General features: G+C 39.4%; 1 protein-coding gene across 1 annotated transcript; it reads right to left on the bottom strand.

Annotated features, from left to right (window-relative positions):
- Positions 1-1,191: 1,191 nt before the first annotated feature.
- Positions 1,192-20,612, bottom strand: SEPTIN2 (septin 2). Its single transcript, XM_050308234.1, has 13 exons — positions 20,540-20,612; positions 17,900-17,932; positions 16,683-16,803; positions 13,437-13,523; positions 12,414-12,537; positions 10,977-11,111; positions 10,627-10,744; positions 9,183-9,284; positions 8,759-8,904; positions 8,044-8,127; positions 6,225-6,282; positions 4,259-4,371; positions 1,192-3,866 (listed from the first exon to the last, which is right to left on the bottom strand). The coding sequence occupies exons 2-12, from the start codon at positions 17,906-17,908 to the stop codon at positions 4,267-4,269; spliced, it is 1,089 nt and encodes a 362-aa protein (XP_050164191.1). The 5' UTR covers positions 17,909-17,932; positions 20,540-20,612; the 3' UTR covers positions 1,192-3,866; positions 4,259-4,266.
- Between the last annotated feature and the right edge of the window lie 32 nt (positions 20,613-20,644).

Here is a 20,644-nt window from a genome sequence, read left to right as displayed (position 1 = left end):
TGACTGAAAGGATGGCATTCTGGAAAAAAAAAACAAAAAAACCAACACAAACAGTACAAATAAAAAGCTTTCTTTCAAAAAGCAGGTCTCACATATTCAGGATGCTTCCTTTTCTCACTATAACCTAGAGATGAATCTTCCTTTACTGTACCAGTTCCACACCAAATATTTCAGCTAAAGAAAACATGAACATACAGAGATCATTCCAGAGCAGGGCATGAGCAAAAGCCACACATTCCCAATTTAAAGTATTGCTCTAAAATCAGTTAGTTCAAGAATCCAAAAACAAGGACGCAGCCACCAGGTTCTTAATCTGCAACAGCCATAAGGGCCATTGAAGTTGTTTTACGGGAAGATGAAGCCTAAATTATTTTGGAATATGTAGAAAAAGGATCAACCAGTCTTTAACTCTCGCCAGAAATGAAGCAGGAGAAAATAATGACCCTTAAAGCCCCACCTAAGAATAAGCAGCTCCATTCTATGCTAACATCATGATTAAGGGTCATGCAAGTTTGGTGAAAGCTGCTGAAAAAGCAAGATCCCATGGGTAGGACTTTGGGAGCTCTGGGAACAGCCACGGGCAAATGCACTGTTCCAATACACTCAGAGCACACAATACTTAATGACTACAGTTGATGCAGGTTCATCGTGTTCTCTCTCAACCACAACTGCATTTCTCCTTTATGCTTGTCACGGTTTAGGAAGTGTACTCCCCAATTTAGTGTTCCCACTGAAACTCCAAACCACACTGGTGCTCACTCACTCCACCCCCACCCCTTGCTGGTGGCTGGAGAGGAGAATTGGAGATAAAGATTGAGATAGGAACAATTTACTGGAAACAGCCATGAGATAAGAAAAAGAACAGTAACAGCAACAATATTAATAACAAAAGTGTACAAAAGAGAGAAGGATTCAGGCAGCCACATCGCTCCCTCTGGCTCAGGACCAGCACCACTCTTACTCACTGGGAAGGAGCCCCTTCTCCCTGGAGAAGACTCCTTTGCCCTGCCCCCAGCACTGCCATGAGGTGGTAGAGAACAATCTCCAGGTCCTGGCCATGGCCCATCTTGGTTGCTGCAAAAATTAACCCTGTCCTGGCAGGAATGAGGACAATATTTCAAACATATCACCACAAATTAATATTGCCAGGATTGATTATAATAAAGAATCGTAATAAAAACAAAATTTTTTTTAGCATTTTTTTATTATCCTTTTGGTTAATGGCAGTACATAAAACAGAATATAACAGATTTTTGTACCAAGAACACATAATAAATGCTGCCAACTATAAAGCTCTGCAAATTCCAAAGTATTCTGACTCCTAAAATGAAAACCGTCACAATGCTGTAACAGAAAAACAACTGTGCTGGTTCAACAAGCCACCAGACAACATCTACCTTTTGTCCCCAAGTCTTTCTGATACTTTGAGTCGTTCTTCTACCAGCAGCTGAGTTTGTCTGAAACAGCTTCTGAGAAAAGTAGTCCCACTTTACATGTCTTAACATGAAGCCACAGATTTCAAGACCATCTCAAGGAAAGTGTAGGGGAAATAGACCTTCAGAGACATCAGGCACACTATGAGCAATCACCCCAAGGGCTTAGGAAGAAGCAGCAATTACCTGTCTTTGAGTATTGCAGTTAAAATGGCAAGTGCCATAAACTTGCATTTCCCCCTCAAAAAAACCAAAACAACATACAAAAATATTTATCCTGCTAGAATCTGTAGATCAAAAATCTTTTTTGTCTAAGAACCAAACAAAATACTATATCCTTATCAAATATTTTAATAGATATGTGCTATTTCAAAGAATCACATATTGCCTGAAATAGTTCCACAGGTAGTGAACAAACAGCACCAAACGCATGGACAATCTACTTTTCTTTCCATGTTAAAAATTCCAGGAAAAAACTATCAACCCAACAAACACAGGGAGAGTGACATGTACAACGAGGTCCCTGTGCAGACACTTTAGATTTCACAGTTTTTCTTCGAGTACAGGCTCATAGCAACAGAAATAAATAGGGTGGTGTGGAGTGTTCTGTGACAGTGCTGCCACATTGCTTTGTTTCTGTACTTTCTTTTGAAAAAGCAACCCAAGAATTTAGAAGCACACGTTTTTCCACCCAAGTTTTGTATGCAAATATTTGACAAGACGGGACTTAACGCTTCTGTGAATCTCAGCACACAAAAAGGTTCTTGTTTTCACTTTTGTCAAGGTTAGGGAAGGTCAAATGAGCTGTGTCCAACTTTGACAGTAATTGCTTTCGTAAAGAGAGCTGAAGCTCCCCAGCAAAGCCTATGATGCAGGGGTTTATTGCATATTTTTAGAAAGATTCAAACATAAACCAGTTTATAAACAGTAGTTTCAGGCAGGTAAAAGTTTCAGTTGCTTAGCAGGTTTGTATTTAATCTAACCACTGAAGTACCAGTGGAATTACACATTAGCTGTAGAAATCCTGTTATTTTTGTCAAAGAAACATTAAAAAAATTTATAAAAGTCACAGCTGCACCTGAGCTCAAAGAGAAGAAAGAAGTTGTAATTCTACCTGTTTATTAGCTGTTTTGATAAGGATGTTTTGCAACAGATCAGAAGAAGAAGTCTGAATGCTGGCTTTATCAGAAGCAGTGGACAACCCAAGGTGTGTCACTGCTTGCCCTGTCAGCTACCACCTGGGCAGCTGTGTGCTACAGATGTGATTCCTGCTGCAAACACAATTCCAGGCATGATATGCAGCACAAGTCCAGCCAAGCTGAAAACAGCCTCCTGTGCTATCAGTGTTAAGGGAAGTAACCTTGGCCTAATTAAAAAAAATCAGAGTCATGTCCAAAGTAACACTGCTGACTCCATCTTGGAGCAAGAGCTTAAAATACGGTTTGCATTGATCCTGTCAGGCACAGATTACTTTTAAAAACAGAAGTGTGCTAGTATATATTTTATACTATATTTAACAGTTTTCAATGCCCTAAAAATATTATCAAAATACTAATTAGGGATTATAGAATTTTTTATGCTTTTGGATATAGGAAATACACGTGCATAGAAAACTACTCTTTGGGGTTTACCTCATTTAACAATATCAGCATTATTCAAGTTTATTTGGATACAATAACACCAGAAAACAGAGGGACTGACTTGTGCTAACCTACAAGAAACTCTTCAAAATTAGCTGCTGGAGAGTAAGAGATTTTAGGCAAATAATAACCATCAAGGTTAAATCTGAAGGAAATAACGCCTGCCATGTAACATACAGTGTGCCTCTCCCAGAGGCATTTCCTCTTCTTTCTTTTGCTAAGACACAAGGAATGCTTGAGTTTTCATTTGATGCTTGCAGAAGCCAAGGAAATCCTCCTGCAGTGAGCAGAGACAGAGAAGGGGCTGATGGTCTCCCAGACACACACATGTAAACACTGCAATAGATATAAAATCAACCTTGCAGGGATCCTTAGTGAGGTGACTGATACCTGGCTCTGAGGAAGATATCACTGACAGACATTTGTTTTCTAAATGGAATACAAAGTTAAAAGTAGAGAGCTAATAAGGTATATTAAAAAAAAGTATTATCTAATGCTGTATCAGGCTAGAAAAGTTTCAATGTCTATTTTGTATCCCTAATACAATGGGAAATCAAAAACAACCTCAACGTAAGAATGACTAAAAAAAACCAAAGTCAAAAGTGTATAATATATAAAATATTGTGTGACTACATGTTACAAAATACATCTCACAAGAGTTACCACAAAACATTCCCACATTAAACTCTACAGCCAGCTCCAAGTCACATGGGAGCAAGAGGCATCCTTTCTGCTCCAACACCACTGCAATCCAACTCCAGAAGGTCTCCTTTGAGTCAGGAGATAAAGTCATCTAAAAACAAGGCAGGAAAATACAAATTTCAGATCAGTTGTCTTCTCAGTTAGAAACCCCAAAAAACTGCACATGTTTTATAAGTCACAAGGAAACAATGGCTGCATTATGAGCTTGAGAATCAACTGTTTAAACTATTTCAAAGACGACTTCTTACCAGCATATATTGTATTGAGTTTCTGGAAAATTTGCATATACACATACACACAACACCACAACAATGACTCCGAGTCATTTCACTTCACAAACACCAGTTAATCCTTAAAAATTAAAATTCAAATTGAAACCTATGGAAACGCATCTTGTAAACATTTTTCCAGAACTTCTTAATACCAGTCACACTAGTGGGCAGCTAAAGGAGAACCCTTCAAGTAGTTGTTTGAACATCTTACCCACGACTTCACACATGGTGCCCGTGAACTGCACTGCTGTCACCTTCTCCACTTTGCATCTGCATCTGCATCTGTGCCTGCATTCTCGCAATCATCTCCTGCATGCGGCGCAGCTGGAAAAGTAGCACAGAAGAATTCTGTAGCCTAATCTCCCCTCACAACATAATTCTTCACTGTCACCAACCTATTATTTGTTTATATAAAACAAATTTTCTTTATCTGACCTTGGGTTACGGTATCTTCTACTGCTCTTCATCCCTGAAGAGATTGGCATTTACTGACCGGAATAAACAGGCTTTATTATTGCACTGTGGGATGGGACTTTTAAGCATCTCTAAATGGAAGTCTCTGAAGTTAAATGCATAAAAATGATGCTGCTGAAGTGCTGAATAAACACAGTTACTAAAGTTTATCACAAGAAGAAAAGCAGCTTGTTTATGTTCCTCCAAACTATACCAGTATCTGCCACCAAAAAAAAAAAAATTGTCAGGATTGCTCCCCAACTCCCTTGCTAGTGATGACTAGTTCGAAGCAAGTATTAGAGGCAAATCACCCAAGAAGACATAAGCATTATTAAACTTGGTTGAAGGTCAGTTTTTGCAACATTTAAACACAAGGTAATTATGTAACTCAGCTACTAAGATTAATTCATATTACAGTACTTAAATTCTTTTATTGTACCCAGCTCTGAGAGGTGGCAAGTCAGCCTCACTGGAATAATTTTGGGTGCCTTTGCCTTTGTGCACTTACACTGTTAACTCAAACCAAACAGAGTTAAACCTGCAGAATGTTACACTATTCTTTTTTTTTTTTTCATATTCCTTGAAACAACAATCCTTTTCATTTTTACTCTGGTTATCTTTTGAGACCTTTTGTCACCACTAAGATCACTAACAGAAGGCTGAGCATCTGCTTGTGCTAGGGCAAGCTCAGGAGTTCATCTAACTCAGCCCCCTCTCCAGTACTGGCTCTTAGGAAGCACATGGAAGAGCCTGAACACGAGATGCCCGCTCCCAGAACTTACCCACACACACTCTCAAACTCGAGAATCTGTCCCTTCGGAACTTGTTAAAACAAAAAATTCTACCTTTGCATTTAGCGAGCGCATTCATGCAGAAAGCAAAGTCTCCAGTCTCTCAGCATTTTTGGGCTTATCTGCTCAAAAATACCTTCTTATGCACAAATGCCATGCTAATGAGTTTCACAATTTACAGACTATCTTAGAAGCATCTTTTTTAACTTTGAATTTTTTAAATCAGCCACCTGTTAATCCCAGTAACCAAGACCTCTTGCCTGTACAGTAGATTCCCATTCATCCTGCCATCTATAACCATGTAAGGCCCTTTCCCTTCTGGTATCTACTTCTCAACAAGAGCACTAACCCCATCTCCCCTTGTACAGGACCTGCTTCAGGTCTCCACTTCAGCCTTTCTGTCCAGTTTTTGCTATTCACTGTACTTTTCCTAGTCTTGGATATACCCTTTTTTGAGTTAGGGATACAACAAAAAGCGCATTAGAGTTACCCATTATGAATTTGTTATAGTGGCAGAAGGAGAATTTGTTTCATTCTTTATTCCTGACCATTCCTGCCATCATTCCCTCCTTTGTTGCAGAGCTAAATTGACTTCTTCCCAATCTGCAGTTGTTAACTGTAGAACCTTTGCATGTTTTGTGAGATTGGTTCTCCTTGCCCACACAGTGTGTGTTTCATCCATTGCTGAGCACTACAATGGAATGGAATTTTAACAGATTCCATTTGTTCCAAAAAATCCCTATCCTGAGACTCCTCTGCACGTCTTTGCATTCCATTTTCTCATTGAACCTTATATAACTTTATATTGGTAAACATATATAACTGTCTTTTCCTTTACAAATTACCAAGACCATATAAATAATTTGACCTAAAGTAGTGACACAAGAACAAAAATCCCCCCCATTACAAGAATACAAAATTCTGTCATCTTACTTCTGCTTCCTTCTCAAGCAGAATCTGGTCTTTATTTACTTCTTCATCTTCTATTTTCCTACAATAAGATGAGTATTGTTAGAAACATGAAACCATTAAGTTTGGAAAAGCCTTCCAAGATCATGAAGTCCAACTATTAACCCAGCACTGTGTTCACCACTAAACCACATCCCCAAATGCCACATCCACAAGCCTTTTGAACTCTTCCAGGGATGCTGACTCCATCACTGCCCTAAGCAGCCTGTGCCAGTGCCTGACCACCCTTTCAGTGAAGAAATTTTTCCTAATATCCAATTTAAACCTCCCCTGGTGCAATTTGAGCCCGTTTCCTGTTGTTCTGTCCCTTGTTACCTGGGAGAAGCGACTGATTCCCACCTGGCTCTATTCAAGACCGCCTACTGCTTTGTTAACAGCTTTCTCCAACTCCATGTCACAACAGAAAGATCTGCTAATGGATCTAATCAAGCAAATGCCATCAAAAATACAAAGTGAACAAACTGGTGTTTGTTAAAAGTTTAATGAAGAAACAGATTGTCAAAAAATCCTCTGTGCCCCAAAACCTCTGGGAATATTAATGAATACAGTCAACAGGCACCTATTGCCAAGCCCTCTTAGTGGGGGAGGTGCAAGATTGAAAAAAATTCACATGCAAACTATCCTCTCTTACAGTAAACCTGACTGCATTCTAACATCCATTTCAGAAATGTGAAAACAAAGGTATATTGGCCACTTCACTAGACAAGATACCAAAACATGTTTAGTTTCATATAACCCAAATTAACACCAACTTATTGCCACAGGTCACTGGCAGAGGCAACTTTAAATCCTCTAAAAATTTTAAAAATTGATTTAACTCTGGATGACCTTAGGTAGCAATACTTCTAAGGCCTTTCTACACATCTGTTGAATAACATCAGAACTTGGGAAATTTGGGGGGTTTTACCTTGAACTTCAGAAGTCAGGATCTAAAAAGCCAGGAGAGAAGGGCACTTCATCTTGCCCAAAGGGCAAAATTGGACTTGTAGGCCAGTGCTACAGGCAGAGACAAACTCCTTTGGCTGAAAACTGCCCAGGCATATGACAAAACTTCTGTCAACAGCAGGATGGCAAAAGCTTTGCAAAATGCACCAAAGCCCCTGAAATGTGCAATTTGGAACCCTCTAGTGGCTGCAGTAAGAGACGCAGCTGAAACATCTAAATCAGGAAACAGCCAATTTTCCACAAGAACTCACCATCACAACTTTACAAATCCTGCTATTGCAGTTAAAAGTGGGGTGTTCTGCCCTTCTCCCTTACCACGAAAGCTGTGCTCAAACCACCCCAGCTCAAAATAGGGCTGACAGCACTGTGACTGCTAGGTAAAGAAAATTACTTATGCATGGCATGTTTAAGAAAGCACTGCAAAAGAACTCAAGCATCTTTTTTTTAAAGACACGGTCCAAATACTCCAGTTGTTAATTCTGAAAACTCTTTTAAATATATCAGCCCTGGCCTAGCTTGCAGATTTTCTTAGACAATGTTTATCATTGACATCTGTCTACTTATGTACCTCCAACATTCCAGTCCAGCTGTGTTCATGTCTCAGACCAAAGCACAGATCTAACTGTTCCTTTTCAATGCCACAACTGTCTCTTCAGATTTACCAAATACTTTTTCTTACACTCACTGTAAGCTGGTCAATTGAATTTGGTGCTTCCTGGAGCTACAGAGCTGCCCTTCATCTAACAAATCCTAGCAATGAAACAATAGGTGAGACAATGAGAGACCAAAAAATAAATTCAGAAGAGGAAGGAACAGCATGTAACCACAAGACAACAACCTGCCGCCTCGTTTGAGCCTTTCAGAGCGGAAGTTCTCATAGTGAAGGTCCTGGGTCACCTCCTGAAGGTCTTGCATATGGGTGCTGGAGGAAAAAAAGTAATTAAAAGATGAAACATCCCTGTGTCACATCAGCTTGCTTAACGAACTCTCACATTCAACACTGCCTTGGCTTAATGTGCTTAGCATGCACACTCTCTTAAAATACTAATTTAAAAGTTAATTTCAGGGAAATCGATGCAGTAAAGGGACCACTTCAGCCCTGAGGCTGCCCTGGCTGAAGTTGTCCTCCTGGGTGAGTCCTTTGATGAAGCTGGGCATGAGAAACAGAGCAGCAAAGCCTGGATAAAAACAACCAGTGGACTTTTGAAGTCTGTTCCTTTGCAGATGTATCTGCCTATAGATACATCTGAAATAAGTACAGGGCCTCAAACAAGCTGGTTTATGTTCCTGGGGGTTTGAACGGTGCTACAACACTGCATTCAGCAAAAGAATCAGACAAAAGATTATTTTCAAAGAATCACTGAGTAATTCAGATTGGAGAGAACCTGTCAGGTCTATGTGGTTCAATCCCTGACTATGCCTAGCTCAGCTTTCCCCAAACAAATTCTGAATGTCTCCAAGGATTCCACAATCGCTTCAAACTCCCAGTATAGTGTTCGAGCACCTTGGTGATTGGTTTTTAAGCTATCATTTAACTGGAGTTTTTAACTTACATTAACATGGTCCTTAGCTTCAGGAAGTCATTATGCTCCGGATTCTCCACTTCAACTACACCCCATGGGTAGAGCCGACCTCTAACTTTTTTACCTTTGGCTTCAATGAGTTGGTTGGATCCCACCACACAAAATGGAATGCTGGCCTGAAAGCCAAAAGTGCAGAAGTTACTAATAATGGACCAGGACAAACAACTCCAAGAACAACTCTTGTTCTGCTCAGGACTGCATGCAATGGTAATAAGTTGGTAATTCTTTTAATTTGAAGGTGTAAAAAGATGAATGTAATTGTTGCCATCATCTTCCAGCTAGGGAAGCCTGGGCACAGAGACACAGTGACTCACTCCAGGTCTCATCTAAAGCCATCTGAGCAGTCTGAATACAATACATTATTCACATATGTAACCTATGAAGCCAGTCACACCTTCAGGAGTCTGGTCTGCTCTTTAAAATCTTCATCCTCATCTGATTCAGCATCAGGCAGGTGATAAATCTTGATGCCATGCTCTTCTATTTCATCCAGAATCTGAGATTTGTAACATAAGAAATCAAGATAATATAAATGTAGAGGCAGTATTTTTAAATCTTAACATAAAATTACTTAATACTCAGTCTCTTAAATCTGGATCTATCTTATTGATCCAAGTTACTCGACAACGATTTGTTTTTAAACACTATATTTCTTCAGGATATTCAACAACTACTTGCCACAGACTTTCAGACAAACAATAGTGTTCACACAAACACTGTCTTTTGTGGAAACTGTTTTTTAAACCTTTTTTTTTTTTTTTTTGTAATAATAAAAGCATTGACTCAGAAGCCACAGCATAAACCTCCTAAACCTCCTTGTTCTTACCTCTGAATTACTACTTGGGTGGTAGAGGTGGGAGTGTTTAAAAAACTAGCTGAGTTACAGACACAACAAATACTTTTTTCTCTCTTCATGAGTGCCAAGAATGGCATCTGCAGCTGGAATCCATTTGCCATAAACACAAATTTTCCTCTTTAAAAACAATAAAACAATCCTTATTTCTGCAGAATTCTAGTACAATAAGTATTTCTACAAAAGTATATGCCTCTCTTTTTATTGCAAATTAGGTAAGATAGCTGTAAGGATTTTCAAAATAACTGAAAAAAAATCATACATAAAGTTTTAAATACAAGAGCTAAGACTGGATCAAGAATGCCTTTTGGCAACTTAATTCTAACCCTTCTTTCTAAACTTCATATCTCTTATTAACTCATGATGGTTTGTTGACTCCTCCAGCCTTTGCTCTCCTGCTCTCCCCTCCAGCAAATATGGCATCAAGTCCTGCAAGATTCAATGTGTTAAGACCTCTTGCCCCTGGAAGAACTGGAATGATTTAGAAGAGTGACATGGGGGAAGAAAAGCAACCCCAAAATCAGAAACATCTCTGAAAAACCCATTCTTCAACCATCAAAAGTCTGACGGGGTTAAAAAAAAAAAATATATATATATACACATATATATATATGTGTGTGTGTGTGTATATATATTCTGATGCAGTCTCTACTTTGCAACTGATTAAACAGGTAAGAGAACAATTACCATCAGCAAATGTATCTAAGTATATTTCCAAAGTTTCAAAATGCTCTCATAATGTAATTGTAAATGTAGCCAATCTGCCACTTTGCAAGTAACACTTGAAGGACAATTTTTCACTTAAGTACATAATAAAATAATTTACAAGATATCAAACCACATATTCAATGATGTTATGCTGTGCAGGAGATTATATTTTCCTCAGCTAGGACAGAGTAAGGTTAATCAGAATGTCCCTCCCTTCAGCCACCATACTGCTACAATCAAAGGACAACACATTTCTGCAAGCTAGAAAAACACTCACCCTTTTCTTCAGTCTCTCTCGCTCTTTCAGAGAAAGTGTATCAGCTTTTGCAATCACTGGTACAATATTTACTTTGTTGTGTATGGCCTTCATAAACTCAACATCCAGAGGTTTAAGGCTAAAATAAAAATATGGAAAAAGTTTTATTTATTTTTAGTCTAAATTACCAATTTACTTTCACACCAACACAAATATCTCTCTTTACACAGAGAGAATGTATCCAATAATGCCAGTAGTTATAGCACTCCCTTAAGTAATGGCAACCTGATTCTGAAAATTTAAGTCAACAGGCACAAACGAACTCCCTGAAAAAAATAATGTAAAAGAAAAAATGACAGAGAAACACTTACCCATGACCAAATGGTGAAATGAAATAGAAGCAGCAATGAACCCGGTTATCTATGATGTGCCTTCTGTTCAAACCACTCTCATCGTGCAGGTATCGCTCAAACTGCTCATCAATGTAAGCGATTATGGTCTTAAAGCTGCAAAATAAATATGGATTTGAGAAATCACCAAATGGTCAGTAACTGTAGTGCTGTTTCAAAAGTAATATTAAAACAACAAGACATCCTGCCGGTGAACCAACCTTCAGATGGAAAAAAATTCATGTACTGGTTCGGTAGGACTGGAAAAGCAGAAGCACACATATCTTAAAATTGTAACTGAATTATAGAATAACAAGATACTACATGCATTTTTTTAATATATATATAGTAAGACAAAATATACATATATATAGCACAACTTCAGTTCCATACCAAATTTCTCTTGGGTTAGTATTTATATTTTATTAGCATTAATCACACATGTGCCAGATAATTTAATGTTCTTGTTTCAAATTGATTTAAAATCATAAAATGGTTTGGGTTGAAAGGGACCTTTAAAGATCACCTGGTTTCAAACCCCTGCTGTGGGCAGGGACACCTTCCACTAGTCTGGGTGTTCCAAGCTCTGTCAAACCTGGCCACGAACACTCCCAGGGATGGGGTAGCCACAGTTTCTCTGGGCAACTTGTGCCAGTGTCTCAACATCACCACTGTAAAACATTTCTTCCCTTCTCTTCCAGGTTCAAACTGTTGCCCCTTGCTCTGTTACTACAGGGTTTGAGATTACACAGCTCCTACCTCGAGGTTCAGAGGCCTGAGAGATGTGGGGAAAGGGATTACCATTGGAAACTGATTGCCACTGATCTCCAGATTATTTCTCAGTACTTACTACAGTACTTACTGAGTACATTTCTCAGTACTTGTAAATTTGTAAAAAAACCCCTTCAAACCAAACAATCAGAACCAAAGATGATGAAAAGCACTTAAAAATGAAGCACAAAATCTGAGAATGCTCAAGTGAATGTGGGCAAGATATAAAGGTGGATTTTTGTTCACACTAAAGACTAGGTGCTTTGCTTTCTCAGAGTATTGTTGAAATTCTTGTGTCCCAGTGGTTCCATAACTTTGTGACTACAAATTAAGTCAAGGTCACTTTTCACTTAAAGCTCTTTCAAGTTTAAGAAAGTTGACTGAAAAAAACCCCATATGTGTGTCACAAAATTTATTTCAAGTTGTGTGGAAGTTACTGATGCCTCTTTACATGTATCTGAATTAATTCGTAACACTTAAGTTAAGCTTCCTCAAAATTAGAAAACGTGGTTTTCTAAAAATCCCACGAAAATCGCACCTCATATTCCGCATTTCACACACACCCCGTGTTCCCTCCCCCAAGGACATACAAGTGAAATGCATGTCAGTCTCCACACACAGATCAAGGTATACTCTCTGTGCACACACCAATCTCGACAGTTGATAGCGTCCCCGTATCCTGGTGTATCTACAACTGTCAGACGCAGTTTCACGCCTCTCTCTTCGATCTCAACTGTCGAGGCTTCAATCTGCACGGTGCGTTCAATCTTATCTGAAAGACAACAAACTTGGTATTTCAGAATTGGATTTGTAAGAACGTGTCACTTTGAGATAAGCTCCGAAGACTAACTGGCAGATACAACCATAGAAATATTATTCTATGGATTACATTCTCAGGCCCTGATAACAGCAAGACTCAATACATAAATTCTTCAGATGTTGTTAGAGGATAATATGAGACTTCATGCTTTTCTTATATGTAGCGTAGAAACTAAAGCAAAAGGGATTGAGACAAAATTGTAGGTAATTGGAGAACAATATGAAATTATGCATAATGGATTTTTTCCTAAGGCTGAATGTGATAAGTAATCATCAGCTAGCATGATAAACTATTAAAAATCAAGTAATTAAACAACTAGCAAAGGGGGGAAATAGCATTTTCCTCTATTTTCTTACAATATTCTCTTCTGTTGGATTATTGTATGCCTTGGTTAACAGGATAAAAAAAGGACAAGGGACTGAAGAACAACAGGAGGTGAAGTTCACATTCACTAAATACCAACCCAAAGCAAACAAATTAGAGTGCAATCCAAGCAGGTGTAAACAATTCATATGTTTAAAATTGCAATTGATTAAAAACTAAATAAAGTTAAATAAAGCTAAATAAATAAAGACTGTTTATCTTTCTGTGACACAATGACTTTCTTTAAGCAGAAGAAGGGATCAACTTTCTCGGTGCTAATAGAATACGCGCAAGGACTAAATAATAAACATCCCATAGATATCTGGTGCAGAGGAAACCAATTCTATGACACAGTTCAAGTGTCATGAAATACATTAGAAATTATTACAGGTAGAAATCACTGCTGATTGTTACTAAATTCCAAAGATTAAAGCATTCAAGTCTGAAAATCATTGAGCACAGAGGAACTAGAACAAAGGTGTATTTACCAGCAGCTCCTGGGATTATCCTTTCTGGGTAGAGATCCGTCAAGAAGAGGCTGTTTATTAATGTAGATTTTCCCAATCCAGATTCACCTGTAATGAATTCAAAATATGTACATAGATAATTTCAATTGTATCCAGACAGTATTATCTGACTATAAATTTTTTCATCCTTCTGTCAAATTAAAAATTTACAATTTATAATTTTGAATAGGAAAAGTTTGCACAAAAAGGTTGAATAACAATTTTTACATCTCACCTTTATAATACACTTTCCCAGAGCCTTCACTGATGATTTGTAATTAAATCTGCTAGTCAAATGGAGGTCTGATCAATTTAAACTTAATATTTCCCATTTCATATCTCCTGATTTTTTAAGGCATAGATTTCTCTTACCACTCCAGAATGTGAAAGATCATACCTAGTGAGAAACTAGATCCTGCCTAGGCTATATCATCAATTTAAACAATGAAAAAGGCATTGTCTGTAGACCCAGACATCATTAAGGGGGATTTATTTCTGCTTTTTATGCTAATATGGCAAACAAGAACCCAAGGAAAGAGAAATATGACAGGACCACTGAGCATTTTTTTTTCATACTGATGAACTTGGGGATTACCCAATGATACCATAGATTTTTGTTCTAGGGCTACTGACCAAGCCATGAGGGAAAAGTTCAAAGGTCAAGTAATTAGTTAAAGATCAAGATCTTAATCACAACAAATGTTCACAACATAAAAAAGAGCAGCTTCTTGAAGTGCTCAGTACTTGAATTCACTGAAGAGATACTTTTGTAGAATTTTAGCTTTGTTTCAGGTGTTGACAGAAATGAATTAGAAAAATTAGATGTTAAAAATGGTGGGCCACATAATCCCTAAGTAACACAGACTGTTCTGCAATAGGAGTCTGACTAAAATACCTGAACAAAACGAAAAAAAAAGGATGGAAATTGTTTTTAAACAAATATTGGAGTAAGAGCTGCCAGTTTTTACTGCCTCACAGAATGCAGTTCTCAAAATCAGCTTGTACCAGTGCAGCCTTCACCAGTGGAGACATGCACCCAGAGTTACTCAACAGCCACATGGAATCATTTCAGTAAAACCAAAAAAAGTATGATTTCATCCAGTGCCACACACCATACTTGCAGTTTGGGTAAATATAATACATTAACCAAATCAGTTTTCATAGTTGCTGTCAAGGATTATACTGGCTACAGTAGTTTAGTGACTCTTAAGTGAAATAACTATTTAGATGAAGTCATAGCTCAGTAATGAGAATGAACACAAAATTGTTAATAAATACAAGTGATTTGGATTTCTTTGGGAGCAACACAGCCAAGCAGGCAAATTCAACTCATATTTTCAGACACCACAGTAAACAGAAAAAGAAAAAAAACACTGTGAAAAAGAAAAATCATTGATTAGGACTCTGTTAGTGCAGACAGCTTTAAAAGAAGTATTATCATGCTCAGAAATGAAAAAAAATGGCAACTTAATGAAGAATGATAGTTGAATATAGGCACTGTGACACAGCCCACAAGGGAACATAGTTAAACCCTGTGCATATTTGAAGGGAAAGAATTCACATTCCAAACTGTTGAAATAATCAACAATTTAAAGCACAGTTTATTTTATCTTACATCAGCTGCCTCCCTCTGCTAGTGTATCTTAAAATACCACTCCAAATTTTCAATGAAATGACATTTTTCCAAGTTCTCTTCTTGTAGTTTTCATTTATCCCTCAAAATATTGGCAGGCAATGACTGTAAAGTTCCATTTTACTCTGACATGGGTGGATTAATTGCCTTTCTGATATTCTTACACCATGTCATTTCCCCTCTATTTTTATTTTACAAGGGGCTAGAAACAACTGTTGGTCTATACAATTTTACATTGCTCTCTGCCAGGACCCTTTCACATGGCACTAATCCCAATTAGTCTCAAAGAAATCTGGAAATTAAGTTTAGCTGCAGCAGAGAAAGCACATCTTTTCTTTCTCAAAACTTCCAAGTTTTTAGGCTCAGTGAACTGTAAATTCTGAAGAGTTACAGCAGATACCATAATTTGAAACAGCTGCTTATAGTTTGGCTTTACCCTTAGATTTTATGTGATATCCTTTATGGTATCATTCAAAGGAAATCCAAAGAAAGATACAGTAAACAACTACGATAAAATTCTAGGAAGTCAAAGACAAGGGCAAGTCTGTCCAACAACGAAGTACAAAAGATAGAAACAGGATAACAGCAGTGCCAGGGCTGTCATCTGGCAAAACTAATGAAAGGTTTGAGAGCATAGACTCTCCCTGTAACTACTGGAATCCAAAAAACAATTAAGAACTTAAACACCTCCCATCCTGTACTATCTCACCTCTCCTGCTCATTCCCACTGTGATCTCTCTTGGACAAGTCTAACATACAAATGGGATTTACTTCTTGTGGTGCCAGGTAATAAAGAGCCTAATTCTATTAAGGTACTTTTTGCAAAAGCCTATTTAAAAGCGAGAACGGCAGAGTTCAAACACCAAAACTCAGAAGTTACAGCGTCCAACTGGAGAGACAGAGAAAACACCCGAGTCTGATTTGGGAGTCCACATAACTTTGAACAGCAATCAACTTCCCAAAGGATCAAGATATTTCTGCAGACACCACATCTTTCTTTCCATTCTAGATACCAACACAGACTCTTAATGAATTATCAGTTACACTTTAAATTACAACTGCAAACAGAAAATCATGATCCATATAAAAAGTAAGAGCTCACATCAAAACCAATTCTCTCTTCTTTTACAAGAGTATTTAAAGGGGTGGAAAGAGCAGAGTTCAGATTATGTTGAACTACAGAAGCATAAACAACATTTTAAATAGAATGTTCTCCTTAATACAACTCTCTTAATAAAAACGTGGAAGTGAATAAAGACTGTATTCAAATGCAAAACCAGTTTAAAACTACATTTTAAATGGAATGCTTGAAAACTGTAAGACAGGAGAAAAGAAAGGAAGAAATGATTGCTGGAGTGCATAACAGAATTTCTTTGCTCACAAACCTATTAATGTATTCAAACATGGTTTGAAGTGTGGAAAACAATTGCTGCAAGAATTAATAAACTATAAAAAAGGAAATTAACAAACCATAAAAGAAAGTACAGGTGATGCAAGCTGGAGCCTTACAATAGTGGAATTAACATTCATTTTAACTTCAAATTCCCCGTGAGCAAGTACTAATTTTGAGAAAGACTATAAAAGTGTTTCCTTACCAACCACCATAAGAGTAAATTCAAACCCCTTTTTCACAGATTTTCGGTGAACCTGATTGGGAAGGTTTGCAAATCCAACATAGCCAGGAGTTTCTGGATTGGTAAATTGAGCAGGCTGTTGCTAAAAATGAAATAAAATAAGACAATAATAAGCAATCACTCACGACATACTTGTCTGTATAACTGCCTTCCTTGTTGATTTCAAATGGTTTGAAGCTGTATGACATACGGAGAGGGAACTACTCAGAGGTTCCTACTACTCAACAGTTTCACAAAGAAGTACAGAAAACTACACTGACCTAGAGCTTATAAAAAATTTCATTTATTCAGCTCTCCAGCCCAGAACACCTGAAGTAAAAAAGAAACAAAATCCCAAACAACCATTTATCAAAGTGTGACAAAATATGAAGTGTGGTCACTAATTCCGTACTTTAAACAGTGTCTTCACACACAGTTAACATAAAAAACCTTGAGCCCAGTTTTTATGGACTTGAATAAAAAGATGATAATTTCTAATACACTCTTAGCACATTCAAAGGAAAACCCTGAGCAACTCATGGAGTGACAGTCATCTGCTGGAAGTGCTCTTCAGAGAGCTCTCAAAGTGGGGGGAAGGGGAATTTACACCATAGTGTTTGGAATGCCCACTACTACGAATATGGCTGAGAAATCTTTAGATCTCTTAGTTCACCTCTTCAAACACATCACTCAAGCACCCTTTATCATTCATTTCACTCCAATAAGCCGACAGAGATGTTTTATGCACCATACCAAATCCTGGGGGCCAAGATTTAGGTGTATGTCCAGTAGGCCAACAATATTGTAGGTTATCACCAATCCTTTCTAATGAAGAAATTAGATCTAAGAACATAATTTTCTTAAATGGTTCCTCCTCAAAACAAAGTAGCACAATGGAAGTTTCAATGAAGATGCACCAGGGAGCTTGTGTACAACTCCACGACCAAAATTAAATCCTTCCAAGAGTATTAGTTAACTGCAGAGGTTTATACTTGCAGGAAAGTAATTTAATGTATGTTTTACATCACTCAATATTTCAGTATCATGTCTTCTAAATGTGAATTCTCTCTTATGGACTGATAATAAAGCATACATCAAACACAACGCAAGTTGCACATTTTGTCCATGAAGATCAATATTTTAAAAACAGATTATCTGTTTCACATTGTCATACTGGAAGACAGAAATGTTATTCTTACCTTGGACATTTTTAGGGAAGGACAGGAACAAATCTGGAAAAATAAAGTTTTTCAGCTTATTAAAAATTGCACAAGAAAAAAAAAAAAAGCAACAAACCAGTGTAATATCCACTGTTGCACACTAAATTAACAGAAGCAGCGTTCCTAATTGGATGTCCAGATTCTGAAACAGTGTCAATTCCTTCACAGGGTACAGGTATTTGACTCTCCTGTACTAATGAGGGGCAGAATTTTCAGCTACCATTGTCCCTACGAACATGGCCAGACAATAAATTCAAACAACATGAACATGGAGTGCTGAAGGCACCAGACACAGGACAAACCATTCTGAAGCCTGAAAGGTTCACACTCTTTCAGGAAATGAACCAAACCAAACACCCTGCTCAGAGACATCTTGCTCTTTACAGGAAACACTTTTTTCAAAGCTAAAAACCCCCAAACTCATGTTTGTTTTTTTTTTTTCTTTCAAGCCTCCTTCCCCTCAACATTTCCATTCATGCTTGAGTGTTCTGTAAAGAGCTAACAGTTTCAATATGAATCTTTTCCTCCTCCTCTTTTATCTAGATGCTTGTAAACTCAGTCATTTTACCTTCTGTTGCCAATATAAAATTTTCACATGCAGCTGTGTGTAAAATACAAAATAGATGCCAAAGATATTTCTTAAAAAAAATTTAAAAAAAATTTCTCATCCAACACCTCTGTGCAAAAAAGTCTCTTGACACATAGACTCATCCACAGCCCTAACACACTGACCTGGATGAATCCAAGAGATCAAGGCTTTTACTGTGACAACATAAAAACATCAGTATATAATAGTATCTGTGAGACCACAAGTCTCCTTTCTAGACCCTCCCCTGGATCACCCTCTAACCAAAAGGTATCTGTTCCCACTCCCTAAGCCCACAGTTCCCTTTTCTCTAGCTAGCTCATTACCACTTTTTATCACTGCCTGATTTTTTCCATCTTCCGAGTAGATTTTTGTCAGCAGGTTCAGCTTCCTGTGAAATGGCACCAAACTGCTTCTTGAGTCAAAACAAGCTGTCTAGTGTCAGACGAACAGAGCCCAACTTTTTGTACCAAGGAGCAGGTAAAGTTGTTTCAAACTCAGGGATGACTTACAGCATTTGCTTCTCAAAGTTACTGTATATAATGTATATGTACACAATTGCAACCTCATTTAGGTTTACAAAGATGCAACTTTTTAGCTCGCTGTGACTACTTCACTGGTAAGAGTTACCGAATTACTTCCTCCACCGTAGCAATCACCCCAATAAGGAAGAGGTGGTTACTGAGAGGGAATTTTTAATGGCAAGGATAGAGTACAGACGTTAAACACTGAAGCCATTTGGTGTCCTTTTTCATGAAGCTGAACTTAGCTGACAACAATCTGGCACCCTGATTATTCACACAAAATAAAAACTGGATAACACATTTCTCAAGAGAAATTTCATGCTAAAAATAAATTCCATCATCTGCAACATCTGTATACTGGTCTATGACCTGTGAATTATTCAACTACTTAAGAGGTTATCCGTGAGCCCTTTATCATCATGCAAGATTGCTCTGATAGCAACTCTTCCTTCCAAGAGCGTTTCCTGATGACTGATGTCATTGATTCCTGCTTAACAATCCTCCATGAGCAATTTTCAATGCCAAACAAAACTAGATCCTGCTGGAACACATAAGAACATTCTTTTAATTTGTGAGACTTATCTGTCACCCAACTATTTCTCAGAACCAGGCAAAGAGAGGAGGAAAGTTTCTCACAGCTACCAAGAAACGAAGTGGAGTTATGCAGATGGTTATTACGTTTTAACATATGGACTAAGCTCAGAAATCTTTCATGTATGATCTTTCCCACAGCGTTCCCCTCGGGGCCCAGCACTCCCACACAGTCAGGACTCAGCCTTGGAGGAGCCCAGATTTTCCTCAGGAGCTGGTCGGTGATGTTCCTCACTCCCCCGGGTTTTCAACAGCGCTGCCGGAGTTTTCCACAGGAGCGTGTTCAGAAGCGGCCGCCTCACCCGCTGTGAGGAGGGCCCCCCGCTCGGGGGTCCCACGGCGGCCCACACGACCACCAGGCCCCGCGCTGGGCGGGCGGGCAGGGCGCTGCCTCACCTCCCCGGCACCGCCCGCGGCCCCTTCGGCCCCCTCGCTCCCTCCTCACCAGCACCGCCCAACCTCACCCGAAACCCCCAGCTCGGGGGGTCCGTCTGCGCGGCTGCAAGGGACAGACTCTTTCCCAGCGCCCCTCCCGGCCCCCTCGTCTCAGTCCCGGGGCTTTGCAGCCGCTCAGAGGGACCCCGAGGTGCCCCAAGGCGAGGCAGGGCAGCGCCCACCGCCCCTCACCGAGCTCCCCCGAGGCGAAGCGGGGCAGGACAGGGCAGTGCCCACCGCCCCTCACCGAGCTCCCCCGAGGCGAAGCGGGGCAGGACAGGGCAGTGCCCGCCGCCCCTCACCGAGCTCCCCCGAGGTGAAGCGGGGCAGGACAGGGCAGTGCCCGCCGCCCCTCACCGAGCTCCCCCGAGGTGAAGCAGGGCAGGACAGGGCAGTGCCCGCCGCCCCTCACCGAGCTCCCCCGAGGCGAAGCGGGGCAGGACAGGGCAGTGCCCGTCGCCCCTCAGCGCCCGCCGCCCTCACCTCGCGCCTCCCTCCGCCGGACCGCGAGCTCGGCTCCCGCGCGCGCACGGCCAGGGGAAGGGGCGGTGCCGCCCTGCCCGCAGGCCCCGCCCCGGGCGGAGCCTG

The sequence above is a fragment of the Myiozetetes cayanensis genome, unplaced genomic scaffold (assembly GCF_022539395.1).
Source record: "Myiozetetes cayanensis isolate MyiCay16 unplaced genomic scaffold, myiCay2020 scf13, whole genome shotgun sequence".
NCBI lineage: Eukaryota > Metazoa > Chordata > Aves > Passeriformes > Tyrannidae > Myiozetetes > Myiozetetes cayanensis.
This window is presented reverse-complemented; position numbering and strand designations above follow the sequence as displayed.

Coding starts and splice junctions, on each gene's coding strand:
- SEPTIN2 (XM_050308234.1), bottom strand. Junction 13,524..16,682: donor ATTTACTCTTATGGTGGTTG/GTAAGGAAACAC, acceptor AATTCATTACAG/GTGAATCTGGATTGGGAAAA. Junction 10,745..10,976: donor ATTTCACCATTTGGTCATGG/GTAAGTGTTTCT, acceptor TTTTTATTTTAG/CCTTAAACCTCTGGATGTTG.